This window comes from Pseudophryne corroboree, chromosome 8 (genome assembly GCF_028390025.1).
Source record: "Pseudophryne corroboree isolate aPseCor3 chromosome 8, aPseCor3.hap2, whole genome shotgun sequence".
Taxonomy (NCBI): domain Eukaryota; kingdom Metazoa; phylum Chordata; class Amphibia; order Anura; family Myobatrachidae; genus Pseudophryne; species Pseudophryne corroboree.
Window position 1 is genome coordinate 259,294,072 of NC_086451.1, and position 24,960 is coordinate 259,319,031.

Here is a 24,960-nt window from a genome sequence, read left to right on the forward strand (position 1 = left end):
ACACCTATCTGTGTCCCACTAAAGCTTACAATATACATTCCCTACCACACCCACATACAGTATACTACTTATAGAAATACGTGAAGTCTTTTTACCCATTTATGGAGCTTTCTGGTACTCGTGTTTCTTCTCTACAAGCAGGATTATTATACTTCAAATTGGTATTTTCAAAACCATTTTCTTCTCCTTTGTCTGCATTACCCATCCTGCCTTGCTGCACCTGTTTAGAAAATACACAGCTTACTTTTGGAAACAAACTAATTTTCCTGGGTAATAAGGAACGTCAACATAATAAAAATAACAGACTCTACAGTTTTGATACTCTTCTATTTTATTAGTAACAAAAATAAGAATTTACTCACCGGTAATTCTATTTCTCGTAGTCCGTAGTGGATGCTGGGAACTCCGTAAGGACCATGGGGAATAGACGGGCTCCGCAGGAGACTGGGCACTCTAAAAGAAAGATTAGGTACTATCTGGTGTGCACTGGCTCCTCCCTCTATGCCCCTCCTCCAGACCTCAGTTAAGGAAACTGTGCCCGGAAGAGCTGACACAACAAGGAAAGGATTTGGAATCCAGGGTAAGACTCATACCAGCCACACCAATCACACTGTACAACTTGTGATAACCATACCCAGTTAACAGTATGAACAACAACTGAGCCTCAGTAACAGATGGCTCATAACAATAACCCTTGAGTTAAGCAATAACTATATACATGTATTGCAGAGAGTCCGCACTTGGGACGGGCGCCCAACATCCACTACGGTACGGACTACGAGAAATAGAATTACCGGTGAGTAAATTCTTTTTTTCTCTGACGTCCTAGTGGATGCTGGGAACTCCGTAAGGACCATGGGGATTATACCAAAGCTCCCAAACGGGCGGGAGAGTGCGGATGACTCTGCAGCACCGAATGAGCAAAGGCAAGGTCCTCCTCAGCCAGGGTAACAAACTTGTAGAACTTAGCAAATGTGTTTGAACCCGACCAAGTAGCAGCTCGGCAAAGCTGTAAAGCCGAGACCCCTCGGGCAGCCGCCTAAGAAGAGCCCACCTTCCTTGTGGAATGGGCTTTTACTGATTTAGGATGCGGTAACCCTGCCGCAGAATGAGCTTGCTGAATCGTGTTACAGATCCAGCGCGCAATAGTTTGCTTTGAAGCCGGAGCACCCAGTTTGTTGGGTGCATGCAGGATAAACAGCGAGTCAGTTTTCCTGACTCCAGCCGTCCTGGCTACATAGATTTTCAAAGCCCTGACTACGTCCAGCAACTTGGAAACCTCCAAGTCCCGAGTAGCCGCAGGCACCACAATAGGTTGGTTCAAATGAAACACTGATACCACCTTTGGGAGAAATTGGGGACGAGTCCTCAATTCTGCCCTGTCCATATGGAAGATCAGATACAGGCTTTTACATGACAAAGCCGCCAATTCTGACACACGCCTAGCTGAAGCCAAGGCCAACAGCATGACCACCTTCCACGTGAGATACTTTAGCTCCACGGTCTTAAGTGGCTCAAACCAGTGTGATTTCAGGAAATCCAACACAACGTTAAGATCCCAAGGTGCCACTGGAGGCACAAAAGGGGGCTGAATATGCAGCACTCCCTTAACAAACGTCTGAACTTCAGGCAGTGAAGCCAGTTCTTTTTGAAAGAAAATAGATAGGGCCGAAATCTGGACCTTTATGGGTCCTAATTTTAGGCCCATAGTCACTCCTGACTGTAGGAAGTGCAGGAATCGACCCAGCTGGAATTCCTCTGTAGGGGCCTTCCTGGCCTCACACCAAGCAACATATTTTCGCCATATACGGTGATAATGTTTTGCTGTCACGTCTTTCCTAGCCTTTATCAGCGTAGGAATAACTTCATCCGGAATGCCCTTTTCCGCTAGGATCCGGCGTTCAACCGCCATGCCGTCAAATGCAGCCGCGGTAAGTCTTGGAACAGACAGGGCCCCTGCTGTAACAGGTCCTGTCTGAGAGGCAGAGGCCATGGGTCCTCTGAGATAATTTCTTGTAGTTCTGGGTACCAAGTTCTTCTTGGCGAATCCGGAACGATGAGTATAGTTCTTACTCCTCTCTTTCTTACTATCCTCAGTACCTTGGGTATGAGAGGAAGAGGAGGGAACACATAAACCGACTGGTACACCCACGGTGTCACTAGTGCGTCCACAGCTATCGCCTGAGGGTCCCGTGACCTGGCGCAATATTTTTTTAGCTTTTTGTTGAGGCGGGACGCCATCATGTCCACCTGTGGCAGTTCCCAACGATTTACAATCTGTGTGAAGACTTCTTGATGAAGTCCCCACTCTCCCGGGTGGAGGTCGTGCCTGCTGAGGAAGTCTGCTTCCCAGTTGTCCACTCCCGGAATGAACACTGCTGACAGTGTTAGCACGTGATTCTCCGCCCATCGAAGAATCCTTGTGGCTTCTGCCATTGCCATCCTGCTTCTTGTGCCGCCCTGGCGGTTTACATGGGCGACCGCCGTGATGTTGTCTGACTGAATCAGTACAGATTGGTTTTGAAGCAGGGGCTCTGCTTGACTCAGGGCGTTGTAGATGGCCCTTAGTTCCAATATATTTATGTGTAGAGAAGTCTCCAGACTTGACCACTGTCCCTGGAAGTTTCTTCCCTGAGTGACTGCCCCCCATCCTCGGAGGCTTGCATCCGTGGTCACCAGGATCCAGTCCTGTATGCCGAACCTGCGTCCCTCGAGAAGATGAGCACTCTGCAGCCACCACAGCAGAGACACCCTGGCCCTTGGGGACAGGGTGATCAACCGATGCATCTGAAGATGCGATCCGGACCATTTGTCCAACAGATCCCACTGAAAGATCCTTGCATGGAACCTGCCGAAGGGAATTACTTCGTAAGAAGCCACCATCTTTCCTAGGACTCGCGTGCAGTGATGCACCAACACCTGTTTTGGTTTCAGGAGGTCCCTGACCAGAGATGACAATTCCTGGGCCTTCTCCTCCGGGAGAAACACCTTCTTCTGTTCTGTGTCCAGAATCATTCCCAGGAAAAGCAGACGCGTCGTAGGGATCAGCTGCGACTTTGGGATATTCAGAATCCAGCCGTGCTGTTGCAACACTTCCTGAGAGAGTGCTACGCTGACCAACAACTGCTCTTTGGACCTCGCCTTTATGAGGAGATCGTCCAAGTACGGGATAATTATAACTCCCTTTCATCGAAGGAGTATCATCATTTCGGCCATTACCTTGGTAAATATTCTCGGAGCCGTGGAGAGACCAAACGGCAACGTCTGGAATTGGTAATGACAGTTCTGTACCACAAACCTGAGGTACTCCTGGTGAGGTGGGAAAATGGGGACATGCAAGTAAGCATCCTTGATGTCCAGCGACACCATAAAATCCCCCTCTTCCAGGCTTGCAATAACCGCCCTGAGCGATTCCATTTTGAACTTGAACTTCCTTATATAAGTGTTCAAGGATTTTAAATTCAGGATGGGTCTCACCGAACCGTCCGGTTTCGGTACCACAAACATTGTGGAATAGTAACCCCTGCCCTGTTGAAGGAGGGGGACCTTGATTATCACCTGCTGGAGGTACAGCTTGTGAATTGCCGCCAGTACTACCTCCCTTTCCCTGGGAGCAGCTGGCAAGGCTGATTTGAGGTAACGGCGAGGGGGAGTCGCCTCGAACTCCAGCTTGTATCCCTGAGATACAATTTGTACAACCCATAGATCCACTTGTGAGCGAACCCACTGGTTGCTGAAGTATCGGATACGCGCCCCCACCGCACCTGGCTCCGCCTGTGGAGCCCCAACGTCATGCGGTGGACTTAGTGGAAGCAGGGGAGGATTTTTGTTCCTGGGAACTGGATGCCTGGTGCAGCTTCCTTCCTCTACCCTTGCCTCTGGCCAAAAAAGGATGCTCCTCTGACCCGCTTGCCTTTCTGAGGCCGAAAGGACTGCATTTGATAATACGGTGCTTTCTTAGGCTGTGAGGGAACCTGAGGCAAAAAAGTCGACTTCCCAGCAGTTGCTGTGGATACGAGGTCCGAGAGACCGTCCCCAAATAGTTCCTCACCCTTATAAGGCAAAACCTCCATGTGTTTTTTAGAATCTGCATCACCTGTCCACGGCCGAGTCCATAATACTCTCCTGGCAGAAATGGACATTGCATTAATTCTAGATGCCAGCAGGCAAATGTCCCCCTGTGCATCCCGCATATATAAGACGATGTCTTTTATATGTTCGATGGTTAGCAAAATAGTATCCCTGACGAGGGAATCAATGTTGTCTGACAGGGTATCAGTCCATGCTGCTGCAGCACTACACATCCAGGCTGAAGCAATAGCAGGTCTCAGTAGAGTACCAGAGTGTGTATACACAGACTTCAGGATAGCTTCCTGCTTTCTATCCGCAGGATCCTTTAGGGCGGCCGTATCCTGAGACGGCAGTGCCACCCTTTTAGATAAGCGTGTTAGCGCCTTGTCCACCCTAGGGGATGTTTCCCAACGTAACCTATCCGTTGGCGGGAAAGGGTACGCCATCAGTAACCTCTTAGAAATCACTAGTTTGTTATCAGGGGAACTCCACGCTTCTTCACACAAATCATTTAATTCATCAGATGGGGGAAAAGTCACTGGCTGCTTTTTTCCCCCCAAACATAATACCCCTTTTGGTGGTAACCGGGTTAATATCAGAAATGTGCAATACATCTTTCATTGCAGTAATCATGCACCGGATGGCTTTTGTAGACTGTACATTTGTCTCATCCTCATCCACACTGGAGTCAGACTCCGTTTCGACATCTGTGTTTACCATCAGAGCTAGCGGGCGTTTATGAGCCCCTGACGGCTTCTGAGTCGCCTGGGCAGGCGCGGGCTGAGACCCCGGCTGTCCCAAGGCTGCTGCGTCATCAAACCTTTTATGTAAGGCGTTGACACTGTCGGTTAAGACCTTCCACATATCCATCCAATCAGGTGTCGGCCCCGTCGGGGGCGACACCACATGTATCTGCCCCTGCTCCGCCTCCACGTAACCCTCCTCATCAAACATGTCGACACAGCCGTACCGACACACCGCACACACACAGGGAATGCTCAGACTGAGGACAGGACCCCACAAAGTCCTTTGGGGAGACAGAGAGAGAGTATGCCAGCACACACCACAGCGCTATATAACAGGGATTTACACTGTTAATAAGTGATTTTCCCAATAGCTGCTTGTTTTTATCGATTTTCGCCTAAATTTATGTGCCCCCCCCCCCTCTCTTTTTAACCCGTCTTGTACCTGGATACTGCAGGGGAGAGCCTGGGGAGCGTGCTTCCAGCGGAGCTGTGAAGGGAATATGGCGCTGGTGTGCTGAGGAAGAAGGCCCCGCCCCCTCAGCGGCGGGCTTCTGTCCCGCGTTTTCTTTAACTTAATGGCGGGGTTTTTTACACATATACAGTTAGCTGACTGTATTATGTGTATATTTAGCCAAAAGGTAATATAATTGCTGCCCCAGGGCGCCCCCCAGCGCCCTGCACCCTACAGTGACCGGAGTGTGTGGTGTGCTGTGGGAGCAATGGCGCACAGCTGCAGTGCTGTACACTACCTTAATGAAGACCGGAGTCTTCTGCCGCCGATTTCATCTCCTTCTTCTGTCTTCTGGCTCTGCAAGGGGGACGGCGGCGCGGCTCCGGGAACGGACGATCGAGCAGTGGCGTGCGGTGAGGTCAGTGGCTGGTGAGGCACTGGCTGGTGTGTGTACAAAATGTGTAGGGTTCGCCGTGGGTGCTGCGCTATTAAGTTAATGGAAGATCTGGACAACAAAATAGCCGTGGTGGCTATCACATGCCCTGAACACTTACATGCCCTGAAACTCAGGGGCTGGCAACTTTTAGCTGGGGGGGCAAACACAAGCATGTGGCCCCTGCTTTTCTACCAGTAATCTGCAACGGAAAAATTTGTGCAACAAAATGTTTGCAACAATGGTTTATCTAATGTGGGTGTGGTTAAAGAAAACATTTAAATATATAAAAAAAATCCTTTGTCAAAAACTTATAAATAAACATAAACCTACTAGCATAATAGTGACCTCTATGCAATAAATATATTTCAAATCTAACTCCAAATCCACGATATACAGATGGAGCCTTCTTAATCTCTCCCTGCCTAGTCGCAGGTGGGCACTCCCGGCATGACTAGACGATCCGTCCACCTAGTCACGCCGGGAGTGCACGAGCTGCTTCCCATTCAGAGCATCTCTGTCGGGGAGCGGACAGAGACACTCTCCATTAAAGTGAATGGGGAGCGTTTCCGTCCGGGCGCACGCACCCGTCCAGACGGAGACGCTCACAGTGACTAGCTGCGCCCAGGCGGGCGCGCCTAGTCACATAAAAAGCCAAGATAAAGAAGGCTCCATCTGTAGGAACAATGGGGGTGATTCAATTCAGCGCAATAGAGGATTTCTTCTCGCACCCCTCCTGAGGTGCCAGTAGGAATCCAACTAAACTAGTGCCGTGATGCTGTTTTCTGCCTTAGCACGTGTGCAAACATCTGGCATTTAAGTAGGAGAATTCAGTTTTTTGTGACTAAATACACGGCTTAAGGCGCGTTAACTGGCATCGTCCGACTAAGGGCCTAATTCAGACCTGATCGCAGCAGCAATATCTTTCTCTAATAAGCAAAACCATGTGCACTGCAGGTGGGGCAGATGTAACATGTGCAGAGAGATTTAGATTTGGGTGTGTTATATTGTTTCTGTGCAGGGTAAATACTGGCTGCTTTATTTTTACACTGCAATTTAGATTTCAGTTTGAACACCCCTCCCCAAACCTAACTGTCTCTACACGGATGTGGTATGCGTGACCGGCGGTCAGCATACCGACACCGGTATTCCAGCAGCGGAATGCCGGCGCGCATGGGCAGGAGGGGGCAAGTGCAACAAGCCCACGCTGCGAGATCAGTGGTGGGATCTACTTGCACTCTATGGGTGTCGTGGACAATAGACCCTGTTTGTTGGCATGCCGACCATTGGGATTGTGAAGAGCGGGACGTAGGGGGAGTTATTGTGACTGAGGAGAGAGGGTGAAAGGGAGAGAGTGAGAGAGACAGAGAAAGAGAGAGAAAGGCAGGGGCTCCTAATCTCAGCAAGCAGCCTACTACATCCTATGTAACAATTAATAAGGCACAAGTGCATCTTGGCACTGTAACTGGGTACCCGGGTTAAAAAAAAATGTAGATAGCCACTCAAAATCCAAAAGGCAACATGTACATGAAAAAATTGATCTTTTATTACAGACCATAAGGAAAAGTGCAAACGTGCATATTGAGTCGACGTTTCAGTCCCTATAGGACCATCATCAGGACCAGCAGCAGCTGGTCCTGATGATGGTCCTATAGGGAACGAAACGTCCCTATAGGACCATCCCCCGGGCTCTGAGTACTCGCCTCTCCCTTGGTCATGCAGGCAGCGGCTTCAGAGTTCGGCTGCGGTAGTGACATAGGTGGTCATTCTGAGATGATCGCACGTAGCAACTTTTTGCTGCTGCTGCGATCAACTAGTCCACGCCTATGGGGGAGTGTATTTTAGCTTAGCAGGGGTGCGATCGCTTGTGCAGCCCTGCTAAGTTAAAAAAAAATTTCAAGCAGAAGTAGACCAGCCCTACACATACTTACCCTTTGCGACGATCTCAGCGATGCTGGAGCCGGCTTTGACGTCAAACATGCGCCCTCCGTTCTCCTGGACATGCCTGCGTTTTCAAATCCACTCCCCGAAAAATGGCTGAAAATTCTGTGGTGACGCCCAGGTCCGCCTTCTTCCTGTCCATCTTCTTTGCGGTCCGCTCTTCGACCGCTTCCTTTTCAAGACGCGACATAACCCTGCAACCCGTCACCGGGCAATGTCGCGCACTGCGGCTGCCGCGCATATGCATTCCGCATGTGCATGACCCCCATAGGCTCCTCTCGTCAAGTCACTGTCACGAGGGGGCTGCCCGGCGTGGTCCATCTGTGGAGCTGTCAGGAGGAAGCTGGCCGCCGCGGTGTGTCTGTGGGGCTACCCAGCATCTGTGCAGCTGTCGGGGGGCAGGGGAAGCCTGCCCGGTGCGGCCTGTCTGTGGGGCTGCATGGCTCGATCCATCTGTGGCACTGTCAGGGGGGCTGCCCGGCGCGGTTTGTCTCTAGAGCTGGCAAGAGGGGATACCTGCCGCAGTCCGTCACTAATGGTGGGAGGAGTGGTGTGCCAAGCATGGCCCATGGTTTGCAATCACTCACAGCAGGCCAGTCATGGTGCAGCATTATTGGGTGCAGGGGCTCTGAGAAGACTGGTTGGGGGCCCCGTAGCAGCCGCACCCCCTTTACCTGTGATAGCAACTCCTATGCTGTTCGGGCGAGTCAGGCACCAGGGGCTGATGGTCAGTGAGCCCCTCGGCAGCGCGCATGCCGCTTGTGGCTGCTGGACGGTGGAGGAGCGGAGGAGAGGGGAGGGAAAAGACTCTCCTCCTCTGACTCACAGTAGAATACTGCTGCTCCGGCTGCCGCTATTAGCCCCTTCAACGTGGTGGGCACCAGGGAACTGCAGCACCTGCACCGAAGCTGGCTTCTTCTTTCAAGCCAGGTACTGCTGTGAGTTTTTTTTTTTTAAGAGAGCGCCAGAAATGACAGTCGGCCGGGCACAGGGCCGCGTCCTCCCCCGCCCCCGGATCCGCCGCGTATTTGACACAGACATTCTCCCTCCCTGTACAACATTGACAGTGACTGGATACAGCCACTGTCAATGCTGAATCTGGTGCCCAATCACATCTGCCTTCAGTGACAGGGGCGTGCTTTCATATGGGCTGAAAGCACGTCCCTGCGCTGAGGCACTGGAATAGGTGCCGCTTACACTGTTTTTTTAAATGGGCTTTTACAGCCCTCTGCTTGGCCCCGCCCCCTGTCCGCCCCCTGCTTCCGGACATTTAGAATTGTCAGCGAGAGGCACCGTTCGTGTTGCCTCCTAAATCAAATGAAACAAGATTTAAACTGAAAAAAATATTACATTAACCTAAAGAAGATACCAATGACACAGAATATGTGTCATAAGTATCTTCTTTGTTTTAATGTAATAATTAATGACAGGGGAGGCACTGCCTCCCCTGACTGCACGTCCCTGCGATCGAGGTCAGGCCCTGTGTTCGAACCCTCTGGAGCTAATGGTGTCCAGTAGCCTAAGAAGCACAAGCTAGCTGCACGCAGGTAGGTTTGCTTCTCTCCCCTAAGTCCCACGTGGCAGTGAGTCTGTTGCCAGCAGATCTCACTGAAAATAAAAAACCTAACAAATACTTTCTTTCTAGCAAGCTCAGGAGAGCCCACTAGGAGCACCCAGCTCTGGCCGGGCACAGATTCTAACTGAGGTCTGGAGGAGGGGCATAGAGGGAGGAGCCAGTGCACACCAGATAGTACCTAATCTTTCTTTTAGAGTGCCCAGTCTCCTGTGGAGCCCGTCTATTCCCCATGGTCCTTACGGAGTTCCCAGCATCCACTAGGACGTCAGAGAAATATTTGGTGTTAAAGAGAACATACTGTACAATCACAAATAGTATGTCCCATGCAACAGGCGTCCTGGGATACATGAGGAAACTGCTGATTTACTTGTATATTGTGTGTGACTGAGTCTATATACCAAGCAGAACAGAAAAACAAAAGAGCTGCGCCTCATTGTAGCACTTCATGTACGGATTCAGAGACTCGGTCAGACAGATATACAGGATGCGTTTTCGGCAAAAAAGATGCTAGAAGATTCTCACGACCTGGAGTTCTATATAAGATGGGATGTTGCCCGTAGCAACCAAGCTGCTTCTATTTCTCATTTATCTAGCACCTTCTAGAAGATAATATCTGGAATCGGATTGGTTGCTATGGGCAACATCCCAGCTTAAATAGAACTCCCATCTTAGTAAATTTACCCCCTGGTGTGCCAAGAGGGGCTGTTTGGTGTGACTGCAGCATAGATGTATGAGGAGATATCTCAAGCAAGATCTCACATGCAGCCTGAAACCAGCTCCCGTCACAGCCAGGGACTACGCTGTCCCTGGCTGTGGTATTTGGGTAATGACACTTGCAGCTGTCGAAATCGATAGCTACAGGTATCGGAACCGTCAGTGCAACTCATACATTGCCCTGCATATCGGCGTACTATCTTTTAGGTAGCAGCACCGACATATACAGGGGCGGATAACGCTGCTGTCATTCAGCATGCACCGCCGCTGCAATAATGCATGCTGATACAATTTCTCACCCATATCAATGCTTCATACATCTACCCCCTGGTGAGCTATATGTTGGCGAAGCTTTCTCTACATTATCTACATGAATGCACACATTATTCTATTCATATTGTCTGGTAGCTGATGTCATATGAAGACTACTATACCGTTATTTTGTTCTCCTTGCTGTGTTGATGATAAGTACTGTCCAGTCCTGACTGCAGTCTCCTCTGCTTCTCACAATACACTTTCCATGTTGCCTCATTAAATCCATAATTGAAGTAATCGGAAAGGTCAGCACCTTAAAATCAACAAACAGTCACAAAGTTAAGTATATACACAAAAGACAAAATAAAAGCAAATCCTTCTACTTACCTGTACTGAGAACTGAGAGCCATTTTTATTTTATTATTACTGTATTTATGTATCGCCAACCATGTTAAGCAGTGCTATATTGTAAAGTTGCAGCTATGTTTTTAAGTGCTCCTGCTGCATGCTATGAGACACCTGACTTATAATACTATGATAGAAAACCTGCAGCGTGGTGGCCTCCCAGTCATAATGTGACATAGACCCAGCTTGTTCATTGGGGAGAAGCTAAAGTCAATAAGAGAAAGCTTTACAAATACTGTTTAACATCCCCAAGAAACATGTGTAGCTGTAGAGAAAAGTTCAGATATGGCTGACACTGCAAATCTCCAGACCTATTTTAAAATAAATTCCTTTAGAAAACTCATGAATTACTACTTGCCTGATGCATTTTATAACAATCCTCAAGGCATGTATAGAGGGCCCGATTCTTAAATATAAAGTCCTTAACAGTCATACACGTGTAAATGTCTTCGGTACTCTTCAAATCAACATCAACAGCAGGGGCGAATTTAGGGGTCAGGACCTAGACATATTATTGGGTGCTCCCCACGGTATTCTGATGAGACTACTCCCCCTGCTTCTTTTGGCCTTTTATGGACTAATAACCTCTTCATCCGGGCCCTCTGATTACACAGACAAATGCTCTAGACTCTCCTTAATGCAAACCTATTCTTCCGGGTTCCTGAACTGCACATGCACCCACTCCTGAAACTCCCCCTAATGCATCATAGGGGATGTAGGCTTTGTTCCATGTCCAAATAGCAGTGGCTAAATTGGGACACTGTAATGTTCTAGTGCAGAGGAACTGTTGTGTTGCCGCAGCTAGTGGCACCCCTAGGCACATGCCTCAAAAGCCTAATGAGAAATCCAATACTGATCAACAGAGATTCCTTGCCAGGATGCTTCTTGAGTTATAAACAGTTTTCTGGTGGCTGAAGGTGACATCAACTGAATTGTGAATCCATTAATGGACTCCTCATCAACCAGCAGATATCATTGTCGGGATCATCTTCTCTCACATAAACGCCAGCTGGTCAATGGCTGAAGAATTCAGCAAGCCAAGGTAAGAGACTAATGGACATATTTAATGAGTGATATTCTTGTTATCACTCATTACAAAATGTGAAATGGTTCTCCAGCCATTCAGCTCCTGTCATTTTTCAAGCACATGACAGTTATGAGCTACTTGGCTGGAGCACCATTTAACATTTGTAACGAGTGATAACAAGATTATCACTCGTTGTTAAATCTGCCCCCTAAGGGGGAGATGAACTAAGCATTGGAGAGTGATAAAGTGGAGAGAGATAAAGTACTAGCCAATCAGCTAACTGCCATGTTACAGGCTGTGTTTGAAAAATGACAGGAGCTGATTGGTTGATAGTTTATCTCTCTCCACTTTATCACTCTCCAAGGCTTAGCACATCTGCATCACAAAAAGAAGTTGTTCCTAGAAAGAATCAAGGAACCAAGAAGTAAACCTCTTTGTGAGGGCACCCTTTCTCCAATGTTACTGATATTTAAAACATAACTTTTATTTAGTTAGATAAAATATATGGTTTTTAACCTTTCACTGACAGGGTTTTTTTTTAGATAAGAATTTATATTTATTTTTAAGAGAATTAGGCTCAAAAACACAATACATATATTAGATTCCAAAATAAGAGTTCTTTATCCTAATCAATCAGACCTCTATATGTGGATCACCCACGGGTGAAAATTAATGGTGTACTATATAACAAAATAGTGAAAATTGACAATTCTCAAAAAACAATTATGTTTATGAGACAAAAGGGTCAGAAAATAATAATCTAACCACTATGGCACGTCAGTAATCCTAGCGGAACGATCTGCCTACAGCTTGCTGCCAATTCAAAAAATAATAAAGATGTGAATTATCTGGGTAAGTATAACGGTTTGTGTCTATACAAAGGAAAAACAAGATATACTATATAGTGTTAATCGGTATGGTCAGGATATTTTTCACATTATCCAGGATCCTAGTGTGGCACTCTGATATCGAGGTGTGCATTAACTATCAGCACTGATTAAGTAGAACACACAAGCTGCTAACGGTAATTTTGTATCTCCCAGAACAAAATAACAAATGTACATATAACTCCTGTTAAGAAAGGAATCCTACAAGAATTAGTAACAGTTTTGCAGCGGAGAAAATGTTTCCATGTACCTGTAAATAAATAGAGCATGCATCCAAATAATTGGTAGCTAATCGTTGTTCCTGCTGAGAACAAAAAACACACAAAGTAGAAAGTAGCTACAGTTGTAGCGAAGGGTGTTTTATCAATCTCCTAGAAATGAATATTCATTGGGGATATAACAGTATGTTGTTTCAGCAGAAACAAAAGGTAACAGGGTGATGTCGATCTTCCTGTAAATAAATATCTTAGGGTGCAGGCATAAAGTAAATAACAGAGGATTTTTCACACTGGAAACACATGCAGAGGGGGAGATATATCTCTAACGTTTTGAATCTCTTTCTATAGACAGTTTAGAAGCCCGTCCCGTGTGTCTGGCCAACTTCTGCTGCCTTCCCATGTGTGTGCAAGCACACAGTGAATGGGAGGTGAGAGGGTTAACCAGACGGCAATGGGCTGAAGAAAGAAAGAAGTGTTTCTACTGTCATCCGCTACGGCACCCTGCAGCCCTGTTAACCGGAGTCATCGCAGAGCTGACAGGTACCGCCGTGCAGGCAGGTGGTGATCAAGCCCCTTTAGAGGGTGAAACGTACGTCCAGCACCTGTTCTTCAGCGTCATTTGACGTCATTTCCGGAATCCCGATACACGTCATAGGGTCCGGACCTTGGCACGGACGGAGACGCCTGCCGCAGCCGCTGCATACGGGGACACTCTCTCCCCAGGCTCTTGCAGCAAATCTGGATCTCTCTGCTATACTGGGTGCCTGTGAAGATCCCTGTTCCCTAGTACGTTATTATAATAGGGATGTTATGGCTGCAACTGATATTATCGCCCATGTGCGTATAAGACCTTGTAAACCACAACGTCAAGCTCCATGGTTCGACAACAGTGTTAGTGAGCTCAAGAAAAGGGGGCGTAGACTGGAAAGACGATGGAGGAAGACTAACCTAGTGGTTGACAAAATAACACTAATAAAGCATAACGAAGAATATCAATCGACAATCACTCGTAAGAAATCACAGTTCCTGTCAAATGAGATCACAGCAGCAAACAATAGGCCAGCTCAACTTTTCCACACAGTGGAGATGCTTTGCAAGCCAGCATGCCTGCAGACTGATGAAACCCTCTCCCAGGCAAGATGCAACGAGTTTGCAAACTTCTTTGCAGATAAAATATCCACCATCCGGGCTGGAATCTCCACAGTGCCATCAAAGGAGTGCCAAACTACAAAGCCTGCCAATATAAGCTACCTGCCTTCATGGACCAGCTTTGACCCAGTGAATGTAAAGGACACTGCTGAAATTGCTCGGATTCTGCGTCCCACCACCTGTGATCTGGACCCAGCCTCAACCAAGCTTCTAATAGGTTGTATAGATATAATTGGTCCTGTCTTTGCAAAAATTGTTCAATGCTCTTTGCAGACAGGCATTTTTCCTGGACCCCTAAAGGAAGCAATTGTTAGACCGCTTCTTAAAAAACCTAATTTAGATCCCGACTGCATGACCAACTACAGACCGTTATCAAACCTTCCTTTCCTAGGAAAGGTTATTGAGAAAGTGGTTGCAAATCAACTGGAAACCCGCCTGACAACCCATGATATTTATGATCCATTTCAATCAGGATTCAGGAGAAGACATAGCACTGAAACAGCCCTGGTCTGTGTGTTAAATGATCTTCTGATGGCAAAAGACAGAGGTGACTGTTCAATATTAATCCTTCTGGATCTCTCGGCAGCATTTGATACCGTGGCTTCTGATTGAGCGACTGATACATTTCTGTGGTCTGGATGGCACAGTCCTAAGCTGGTTCAAATCATTTCTCACAGGCAGGTCACAGAGAGTATCGTCTGGATTATACTCATCACCACCAGTGCCATTGCCATGTGGTGTCCCACAAGGTTCTATACAATCCCCCATGCTTTTTGCAGTATACATGCTCCCATTGGGCGAAATAATCAGGCGCCATGGCCTGGTCTACCACTGCTATGCAGATGATACACAACTGTACTTGTCCTTTGCTCCGGGCACTGATAACCCTATAGCAACCCTAAATGGCTGTCTAGCTGAACTACAGGAGTGGATGAGCGCCAGTTGGCTGCGACTGAACCCGGATAAAACAGAGGTACTTATGATACGACCGCAACATCAAAGGACAAGACTGCAGCATAGCCAACCAACTGGACTTACACTCGGGGATTCAGAATTACAGACCAGTGATCGTGTGCGGAATCTTGGCGTTGTCCTGGATGGTGGCTTGACACTTAAACATCAGATATCAGCCACAATCAAATCCTCATTTTTTCACCTGAGGAACATAGCCAGAATCAAGCACTTAATTCCCTCAGATGACATGCCAAAAGTCATACATGCATTTGTATCATCTCGATTAGACTACTGTAATGCCCTCTACCTTGGTCTACCAGCAAAAGAATTGCAACGCTTACAGCTGGTGCAAAACACAGCTGCCAGGCTGTTAACCAACCATCCCCGTTCTAGCCACATAACACCCATCCTCTACTCCCTTCACTGGCTGCCTGTAAGAGGGCGAATCATCTTCAAGATTGGCTTACTGAGCTTCAAAGCATTACATGACCAAGGCCCAAGGTACCTGAAGCAGCTTCTGACCCCATACTGCCCCACTCGATTACTGCGATCTGTAGATGAAGGACTTTTAGCAGTACCTAGAATCTACCGTAATTCATCTGGGGGTCGAGCTTTTAGTCATGCGGCTCCTACTCTATGGAACTCCCTTCCCCGCACAGTGCGAGAGGCCCCAACTATAGAATCCTTCAAAAGTAGACTCAAGACTTTCCTGTTTACTCAAGCATTTCCATAATGTTCCTTTTAGTATCTTCATGCTTCTGTATTTTATGAAAATGTACTTCATGTATCTGTACTATATTATGCTATATATGCTATATATCTGTTAAGCGCCTTGAGTCCTATTGGAGAAAGGGCGCTATATAAATAAAATTATTATTATTATTATTATTATTAAATAAGCAGCAGGGCCTTGCTTGTGGTTTCATGGCAAACTCACAATTTGTTACTCGGGGGGCGGGCCCAGTACTCCTGGAGATGCTGGACTTCTCCCAGAGACTCTCCCGCTGTGAACCAGTGCCGGATTACCAAATAGGCAGAGTCGACACTGGCCTATGGTCTTGAGCCTTTTAGGGGCCCCGAAACAATGGATCAAAATAATATTGATTTTATCTTGAAAGAAAATTACAATCAGGCTATCTTAAATTGTTTCCAAAAGATAGAAAAAATTAATCAACTGAAAGAAATGTAAACTTTAAAAGACTCTACAGAGAAAGTAAGCATTATGGTAGACTTACCATAGTTAACTCTCTTTGAAGTACATAGGGTCCACAGGGAAACATCAGGGTGTATAGATGGATCTGGATCCAGGGCACCAACAGGTTAAAGCTTTAGCTGTCCCAGGATGCATTGGGGCCCTCCTCTATAACCCCACCTCCAGGCACTGTGAGCTCAGTTTTGTTAACCAGTCCAAATGCAGGAAGCCGGCAAGAGAGAAGGAAGATGTTAGGCACACAAGAATACAGTCTCCCAACAGGAGAGGGTAACCAGAGGCCAATGCCATACACACCCAAAGAAGCCAGGTGCATCAGAGTGGGCGCCCTGTGAGCCCTATGTACTTTGCAGAAAGAGCGTTAATGGTAAGTCTACCATAACTCTTACTTTTAGCAGCAGGGTACATACGGTTTCCACAGGGAAACTTCGGGTATGTCCTAAAGCAGTACCTCAAGGGAGGGGACGTGTCTGGGTGGACATGAGAATCCGGCGTCCAAATGAAGCATCCTGGGAGGTGAAGGTATCAAAGGCATAGAACCTAAGAAAACGTGTTCACTGAAGACCACGTAGCCACCTTGCACAATTGTTCAGCGGACGCCCCACGACATGCCGCCCAAGAAGGTCCAACAGACCGAGTAGAATGGGCATTGATCATAGCTGGAACTGGAAGACCAGCTTGAGTATAAGCTTGTGCAACCACCATTCTAATCCATCTGGCCAGCGTTTGCTTATTAGCACGCCAGCCCCGCTTGTGAAATCCGAAGAGGATAAGGAGGGCATCAGATCGTCTAATGGAGGCTGTATGGTCCACATAGACACGGAGAGCCCTAACCACATCCAAAGAACGTTTTTTAGCCGACAGGACTGGAGAGATATAGGCTGGGACTACATTTTCTTGATAGAGGTGGCAGGATTGAAGAGCATCCAATACAACAAACAGATTCCATGGAGCTCTGGAGGAACATAGTGAGGCTGAATATGTAGACAATGTGGAAGAGAAGAAGACTCTTTTGTGGGCGCACTCTTTACTTTACATAAATATAGAAAATAGTCAAAGTAGATAAAAATACAAATTTTAATAATTCAACAAAATAATTTCTACACAATTAAGACAATTAGTGGTTCATTAAGAAGATAAAGGTGGTCAAATAATTAACAAAATATTTGAAATAGCACCATGTGCTGATATGAAATGAAAAAACTGGATTTTGGCTGACGGAAGAAAATTCTAGACGTTATATATTCAGTGGTATATTGTGCTAATAAGCCAATTACTGTTATGCATTCCCCTGTAATATAGTCTGGATACTGGTGGTACTTAAGAGTAGTATGTCACTGTCTGGTCTCCTGCCAGAGAAGATAAGAGCGGAGGGGGCGGAAGGGGGAAAGGCAAAGAGTGGAAGTTGGAGAGCAGTGTGAATCTGCTGTCAGTGTTAGACACTATATGGGCTCAATCAATGAGCTCTACTGCACTGAGTATTCCTCAATGGTCACCCACTTGAGTACTAACCCAGCCCAACACTGATTAGCTTCCGAGATCGGACGGTTTCGGGCGTCTCCAGTGTGGTATGATAGTAGAGGAAATGACCAATATTACGAAGCTCTGGAATCACTGATGAGAGTTCACGAATTTACAAAGTTATTCAGGACAGATACCAGACATAGAAGAAATTAGATGGATCTGCTGCCAATGTTAGACAGGGACTCAACCCTGAATCACTGGTGAGAGTCCACGAAAATAAGGATTGAAAGAAAAATAAGTAGATAGTGTAAGGTCTGATGGGGTTTAAATCCAGATGCGGCAATAGTAAAATGAACTGGAATAATTACATTATCATTGGAAAAAGTTGCCTAAATACAGGGTGCCTGAAATGCCAAAGCAAAGACAAGGAGAAAAAATTAATAACAGAGTACCAGCTATGGGAAAGTATCCAATATGACTTATCGGTACTTAAAAGTAGCAATGAGGTTGTAGCTGAATTGCATCTAGAGTGTAACTGTTACAAAAGTTTCCACTGCAGGTTGTCAATACCCCAAAAGGATATAACTAAATAGTAGTGAAGTTGTAACTGAATTGCAATGATATGTCCAGACTGGGGGGGATCTATCAAAGTTTTTAGATTGGATCACTGCCAATAACATCACATGCAGAAAAATGAAAATGCAGCATTATAACATAATACATTAATATGGCAGTTATTTATATAAGGCAGGCAAGTACCTATTAGCACAAAGTCCGTCTAGTATATAAAATGTATGATAGCAGAGTGATGGTGATAAGTGCTCACAGGAGCAAATGAGAGAAACATATTAGACTGTTGCGTGTCTGTAACTCCCAATATACACTGTGTAGTAAGATTGCTATGGATAGTGGGAAAAGAGAGTTGATATTACCCGCGCCGAGATGGGGTAGAATCACCCCTTCTAGAGTCTTGACACCCGTCTCCTCGCAAAAGGTGCTGTCAGTCTTCTATGCGCCCCGGACATCTCGAATGATGGGGGGAGTTCAGGAGCCGCCGGTCCGATGGTGTCCTGTCGGACACAAGCCGCCGTCAGACATCCGCTGCTGCAGTCAGCCGTGATAGGTATGGAGTGGAAGTCAGGGGAGACGGAGGGCACGGGCACGGGCCAGATAACGTCCGAGGTTCCAGTCAGCCAAAAGGTCAGTGGTTGTGTCGGAATACGCGTTTCACCCGTTCGCCGGGCTTGATCACTTCCTGTTGTGGTCTTGATCCCAGCAGGTTTTTTAAAGGGAGGTTCAATCAGTATCTTCCAATCAAAACGGAGGGGGTGTATGAGTACTTTGATTACCCGCTGAGGTTTTACGGCTGGAATAATCCGGATAGTTAACACTGAATCACTGGTTGATTGACAGGAGGAGCCGTTATCCATGTGAACAAGTAAAATAAAGAGAAAAAAAGAGTTTTAAAACACAACCCAAATAAAGTTCTTATTGACCGGGTAATAAATCATATGCAGCATGATGCAAAGCTGAATTAGGTGGATGCAGGTGATTAATCTAATATTGCAAACCCAATAAGAAATAATGAAAATAATAATGAAAAAAGTAGCATGATTAGCCCATATAAATGAATACTTGATATTGCTTGCTGAAGTGATTAGACTGATGAGTGCGGGTAGTCCCTATTATAAGCCTGATTTATAGGTTTGTGACAGTTTGCAATTCAGAGCCCCGAGAGGGAAAGCTTCCTCATGGCACTGGTAGTAATTATATCTAAGCCATTAATATATAGTCACACAGTATTGTCCAAATAGGCTGATAAAAAAAAAAAAAAAAATGATTAATTGATAAACTGTTACTACACAAACAGCGGTCCTTAGTACGAGCAAAGAAAATAATAAATTGTCATTAATTTATAATGATTAGATATGAATTGCTACAGGTGATCAAACAATGTTAGGTATATATTTCTTTCAAATTGATTGGTGATTCGAGAAATGTTGATTATATGGCACGTATATAAGATATAGTGGGGTGCCGCTGCTGGTCAAGTGTAATAGTCGCAAGGTCAGCGGTCCTGAGACCGGACAGAAGGGCTCCCTGATAGGGCTAAACATTAGCCTTAAAATAAAAGTGATTGTTCATAATCAATAATAATGCAGTGTCTCGCTTATTAATAATCATACGGTATCCTGTATAAACAGTAGATTGTTAAGGTAGTGATGTTAATTACATGGGACATGTCTGCTCTTTATTGCGGTTAATCTGTGGGTCAGAGATGCTGAATAATAATGCCGCATCGTCCGCAATACTAAGTGCGGGCACAGAAGGGGAAGAAAGAAAAGGAAATGGGAAGGAAATGAAGGGGCTCCCTAATAGAGCTGATGAACTGATAAATTAGGAGAGTCCTCGAAAGTGAACCAGCAATGTTTTATATGCAAGTTAAAAAATTTTTATTGTATATCTGAGTAAACACGGATGCATGAAATATTAGGGGATCTCCCTATAGGTCAAAGATACTAGTTACTGTTGCCGAATATTGGACCCTTGACAGGTGATGATTGTATTTATAATGTCTAATTATAAACACATGGCAAGGCACTGTTCACTGCCTAAGGTTAGGTGTAATTGTAGGGCTCTAGTTCAAACTGTAAGGGATAAAAGGTGGAGAATTAATATGTATAGGAATGATAGTGAAACCTAAGGGATGGGTTGGAGGGTGGGGTTTAAACTAAGAGATAAGGTTGATAAGTGCACTTAACTGAATAAATAAGTGTTGAAATCAAGTGCTGATAAACAGGTATAATGGGGTACGTGAAGCCCGTGGGATGTTAGTGAAAATAAATATCACTGGTGAATAAAATGGAAAGATTGAGAGTGGATGTTCTAGTGTTCTGGTAAGTATCTGAGAAGCAGGGTAAAGGGGGAAGGGTATAGGTTGGGAGTGCGTGCTGGATAAAATATGTATATACACACACATACACTCCAAACACATAAACACATGGAACACAGGTGTATGTGTGGATGAAAACAAAAAGTGAAAATATAGTGATTTTGCTGTAAATTGGTCGGGTGGGTGTGGAGTATAAGAAGTCGTGGGACTATGTGCAATTATGCTGAGGGTGTGGACATTAGATCAGCGAGTATACACACATGGTTTGAATTGATATTCGTATCATATAAATACGCTGTAGTTGATATACTCATTTAGGCCTGCTGGTTTTAGTCCCCCCAACTTGAAAGTCCATTCGCTTTCTTTTTTAATCAGTTCTTTACTTAGGTCACCCCCACGTATGCCCAAGTGAATTCTGTCTAGACCAAATGCTCCAGATACTATGGACATCTCGTCATCTATGAATGTTGGATCAACTCTCATCACACCCCCATCGGAGGGACCATCCTCCTCAAATTCCTCAAGTACACCCTTATCTGAAGAAGAAGTAATGGCAATTCAGGCCCTGGAAGAACTATACATGGAATCAGCCTCTAACTCGGTAGATGTCCAAAATACCAGACCCACATGTAAGGCTAAATCTACTTTCTTTCCACCAGATAATAACAGTCCGGAGATTAAGGTCTTCTTAGACCTAGTATCGAGAGAATTTGATGAAATCCAAACAAATTCCAAGAAAAGATGCCTCACGAACAATCTGAAATATAGAGAAAGACTTGCTCTAAAAGAAATTCAGTCATGGAAAGATGTAATTCTTAAGCCCTCTGACAAAGGGGGCAATATCGTGATTTGGCCTGTCTCCATGTACGAGGAAGAAGCACGACGACAACTCCTGGACACCTCATGCTACCTGAGATTACCACTCAACCCCACAGCTAAATTTCATAGACAGTACATGCATATGATCGAAGAAGCCTCAGCACTTGGAACCATCACATCACAGGAGTTCAAATACCTTACGGTCTCAAACCCCAGAGTACCTACGTTCTATCTTCTACCGAAGGTACACAAGAACATCACGAAACCACCAGGAAGACCCATTGTTTCAGGGAATGGGGGACTATTAGAAATACCCAGCAAATTCTTGGACTTACACCTTAGGGAACATGTCTTGACACTACCCTCCTACCTAAAAGATACTTCTGATTTATTACGGAAGTTACATGACATCTGTCTGGAGAAGGATTGTATCTTAGTCACATTGGATGTTGAGGCTCTGTATAGTAGCATCTCCCACCAACAAGGAATAGAAGCGACCAAGTTCTTTTTGGATATGAAAGAAAGAAATGAGTTCAACGATTTTCTTTGTGAAATGCTGAGCTTCGTACTTAACAAGAATTTTTTCACCTTCGGTGACCAATTTTTCCAGCAAATCCGAGGGACAGCGATGGGAGCGGCTTGTGCTCCCACTTATGCAAATTTGTTCCTCGTCTGGTGGGAACAAACCATCGTTTTCAGGGATGAGAATCAGAAATATACACAACATATTCTGAATTGGCTAAGATTTATAGATGATATTTTTGTGATCTGGGACAGTGATGAACAACTTCTACTGGACTTTATAAATCTACTTAACAACAACAGTCTCAACATCTTTCTGACCTATACAATAAGTAAAAAAAAGGTATCCTTTTTAGACCTTAACATTTACAAGACAGCAACTGGAACCCTGGCCACAGAACTATATCGAAAAGACACGGCCACCAATAGTATTCTGTACCAGACAAGTTCACATTTTCCGCCGACTGTCGAGAACATTCCCAAAGGGGAATTTCTCAGACTCAGACGTAACTGTACAGAAGATACCATATACAAACAAAAAAGTCACGAACTTGCGGCCCGATTACATGCACGTGGGTATAGCAAACGAGCTTTGAAAAAAGCTCAAAAAGCCGTTCTCAAAGTAAAAAGAGACACTCTGATCTTTCAAGACAAACCAAAGAAAGAAAAAGATGATACCAAAATTCGTTTTGTAGGTACTTTTTGCCCAGAATGGCGTCAAATCAAAAACGCGATTCAGAAGCACTTACTGGTCCTACACCTTGATGCAGATCTATCACCGCTATTGGACTCAACGCTCCAAATTAGCTGGAGGAGAGCTAAGAATGTGAAGGACATGATCGTTCAGAGCCATTTTACACGGAATCCCACCAAAACCAGCAATATAACAGGGTCCTTCCCCTGTGGGCAGTGCAAAGCCTGCCCTCAGATCCAGATCACCGACAAGGTCACAGATAGATTAGGGCGTGATATTCAAATACAACATTTCTTTAATTGTAATACAGAAAGAATGGTCTACTGTTTAATCTGTAGCTGCAACCAACGCTACATCGGTATGACCACAAGGAAATTCAAAACCAGGATTCTAGAACACATGGGAAATATCAGAAATGCCTCGTCTGATCTACAGAAAGGCAAAAAATTGACATCAGTAGCAAGGCATTTCCATGCTCAACATCATGATTCCCCATGTGAAATGCGAGCATTTGGTCTAGACAGAATTCACTTGGGCATACGTGGGGGTGACCTAAGTAAAGAACTGATTAAAAAAGAAAGCGAATGGACTTTCAAGTTGGGGGGACTAAAACCAGCAGGCCTAAATGAGTATATCAACTACAGCGTATTTATATGATACGAATATCAATTCAAACCATGTGTGTATACTCGCTGATCTAATGTCCACACCCTCAGCATAATTGCACATAGTCCCACGACTTCTTATACTCCACACCCACCCGACCAATTTACAGCAAAATCACTATATTTTCACTTTTTGTTTTCATCCACACATACTCCTGTGTTCCATGTGTTTATGTGTTTGGAGTGTATGTGTGTGTATATACATATTTTATCCAGCACGCACTCCCAACCTATACCCTTCCCCCTTTACCCTGCTTCTCAGATACTTACCAGAACACTAGAACATCCACTCTCAATCTTTCCATTTTATTCACCAATGATATTTATTTTCACTAACATCCTACGGGCTTCACGTACCCCATTATACCTGTTTATCAGCACTTGATTTCAACACTTATTTATTCAGTTAAGTGCACTTATCAACCTTATCTCTTAGTTTAAACCCCACCCTCCAACCCATCCCTTAGGTTTCACTATCATTCCTATACATATTAATTCTCCACCTTTTATCCCTTACAGTTTGAACTAGAGCCCTACAATTACACCTAACCTTAGGCAGTGAACAGTGCCTTGCCATGTGTTTATATTTAGACATTATAAACACAATCATCACCTGTCAAGGGTCCAATATTCGGCAACAGTAACTAGTATCTTTGACCTATAGGGAGATCCCCTAATATTTCATGCATCCGTGTTTACTCAGATATACAATAACATTTTTTTAACTTGCATATAAAACATTGCTGGGTCACTTTCGAGGACTCTCCTAATTTATCAGTTCATCAGCTCTATTAGGGAGCCCCTTCATTTCCTTCCCATTTCCTTTTCTTTCTTCCCCTTCTGTGCCCGCACTTAGTATTGCGGACGATGCGGCATTATTATTCAGCATCTCTGACCCACAGATTAACCGCAATAAAGAGCAGACATGTCCCATGTAATTAACATCACTACCTTAACAATCTACTGTTTATACAGGATACCGTATGATTATTAATAAGCGAGACACTGCATTATTATTGATTATGAACAATCACTTTTATTTTAAGGCTAATGTTTAGCCCTATCAGGGAGCCCTTCTGTCCGGTCTCAGGACCGCTGACCTTGCGACTATTACACTTGACCAGCAGCGGCACCCCACTATACCTTATATACGTGCCATATAATCAACATTTCTCGAATCACCAATCAATTTGAAAGAAATATATACCTAACATTGTTTGATCACCTGTAGCAATTCATATCTAATCATTATAAATTAATGACAATTTATTATTTTCTTTGCTCGTACTATGGCCCTCATTCCGAGTTGTTCGCTCGGTAAATTTCATCGCATCGCAGCGATTTTCCGCTTAATGCGCATGCGCAATGTCCGCACTGCGACTGCGCCAAGTAAATTTGCTATGAAGTTAGGATTTTTACTCACGGCTTTTTCTTCGTTCTGGCGATCGTAATGTGATTGACAGGAAATGGGTGTTACTGGGCGGAAACAGGCCGTTTTATGGGCGTGTGGGAAAAAACGCTACCGTTTCCGGAAAAAACGCGGGAGTGGCCGGAGGAACGGAGGAGTGTCTGGGCGAACGCTGGGTGTGTTTGTGACGTCAAACCAGGAACGACAAGCACTGAACTGATCGCAGATGCCGAGTAAGTCTGGAGCTACTCAGAAACTGCTACGAGGTGTGTAATCGCAATATTTTGCGAATACATCGTTCGCAATTTTAAGATGCTAAGATTCACTCCCAGTAGGCGGCGGCTTAGCGTGAGCAACTCTGCTAAAATCGCCGTGCGAGCGAACAACTCGGAATGACCTCCTAAGTTTATTATTTTCTTTGCTCGTACTAAGGACCGCTGTTTGTGTAGTAACAGTTT

The 24,960-nt window shown here is 45.2% G+C and overlaps 1 protein-coding gene and 1 pseudogene across 1 annotated transcript in view; both read right to left on the reverse strand.

Annotated features, from left to right (window-relative positions):
- LOC134947699 (pre-mRNA 3'-end-processing factor FIP1-like) overlaps positions 1 to 24,960 on the reverse strand; it is a 148,235-nt gene that overhangs the window by 55,350 nt on the left and 67,925 nt on the right. Inside the window, exons 7-8 of the mRNA XM_063935655.1 lie at positions 10,367 to 10,500; positions 96 to 220 (exon numbers count right to left, since the gene is read on the reverse strand). Coding sequence (XP_063791725.1) covers positions 96 to 220; positions 10,367 to 10,500 — 259 coding nt within the window. The remainder of the gene's footprint in view (positions 1 to 95; positions 221 to 10,366; positions 10,501 to 24,960) is intronic.
- Positions 17,501 to 17,619, reverse strand: LOC134951116 (5S ribosomal RNA; annotated as a pseudogene).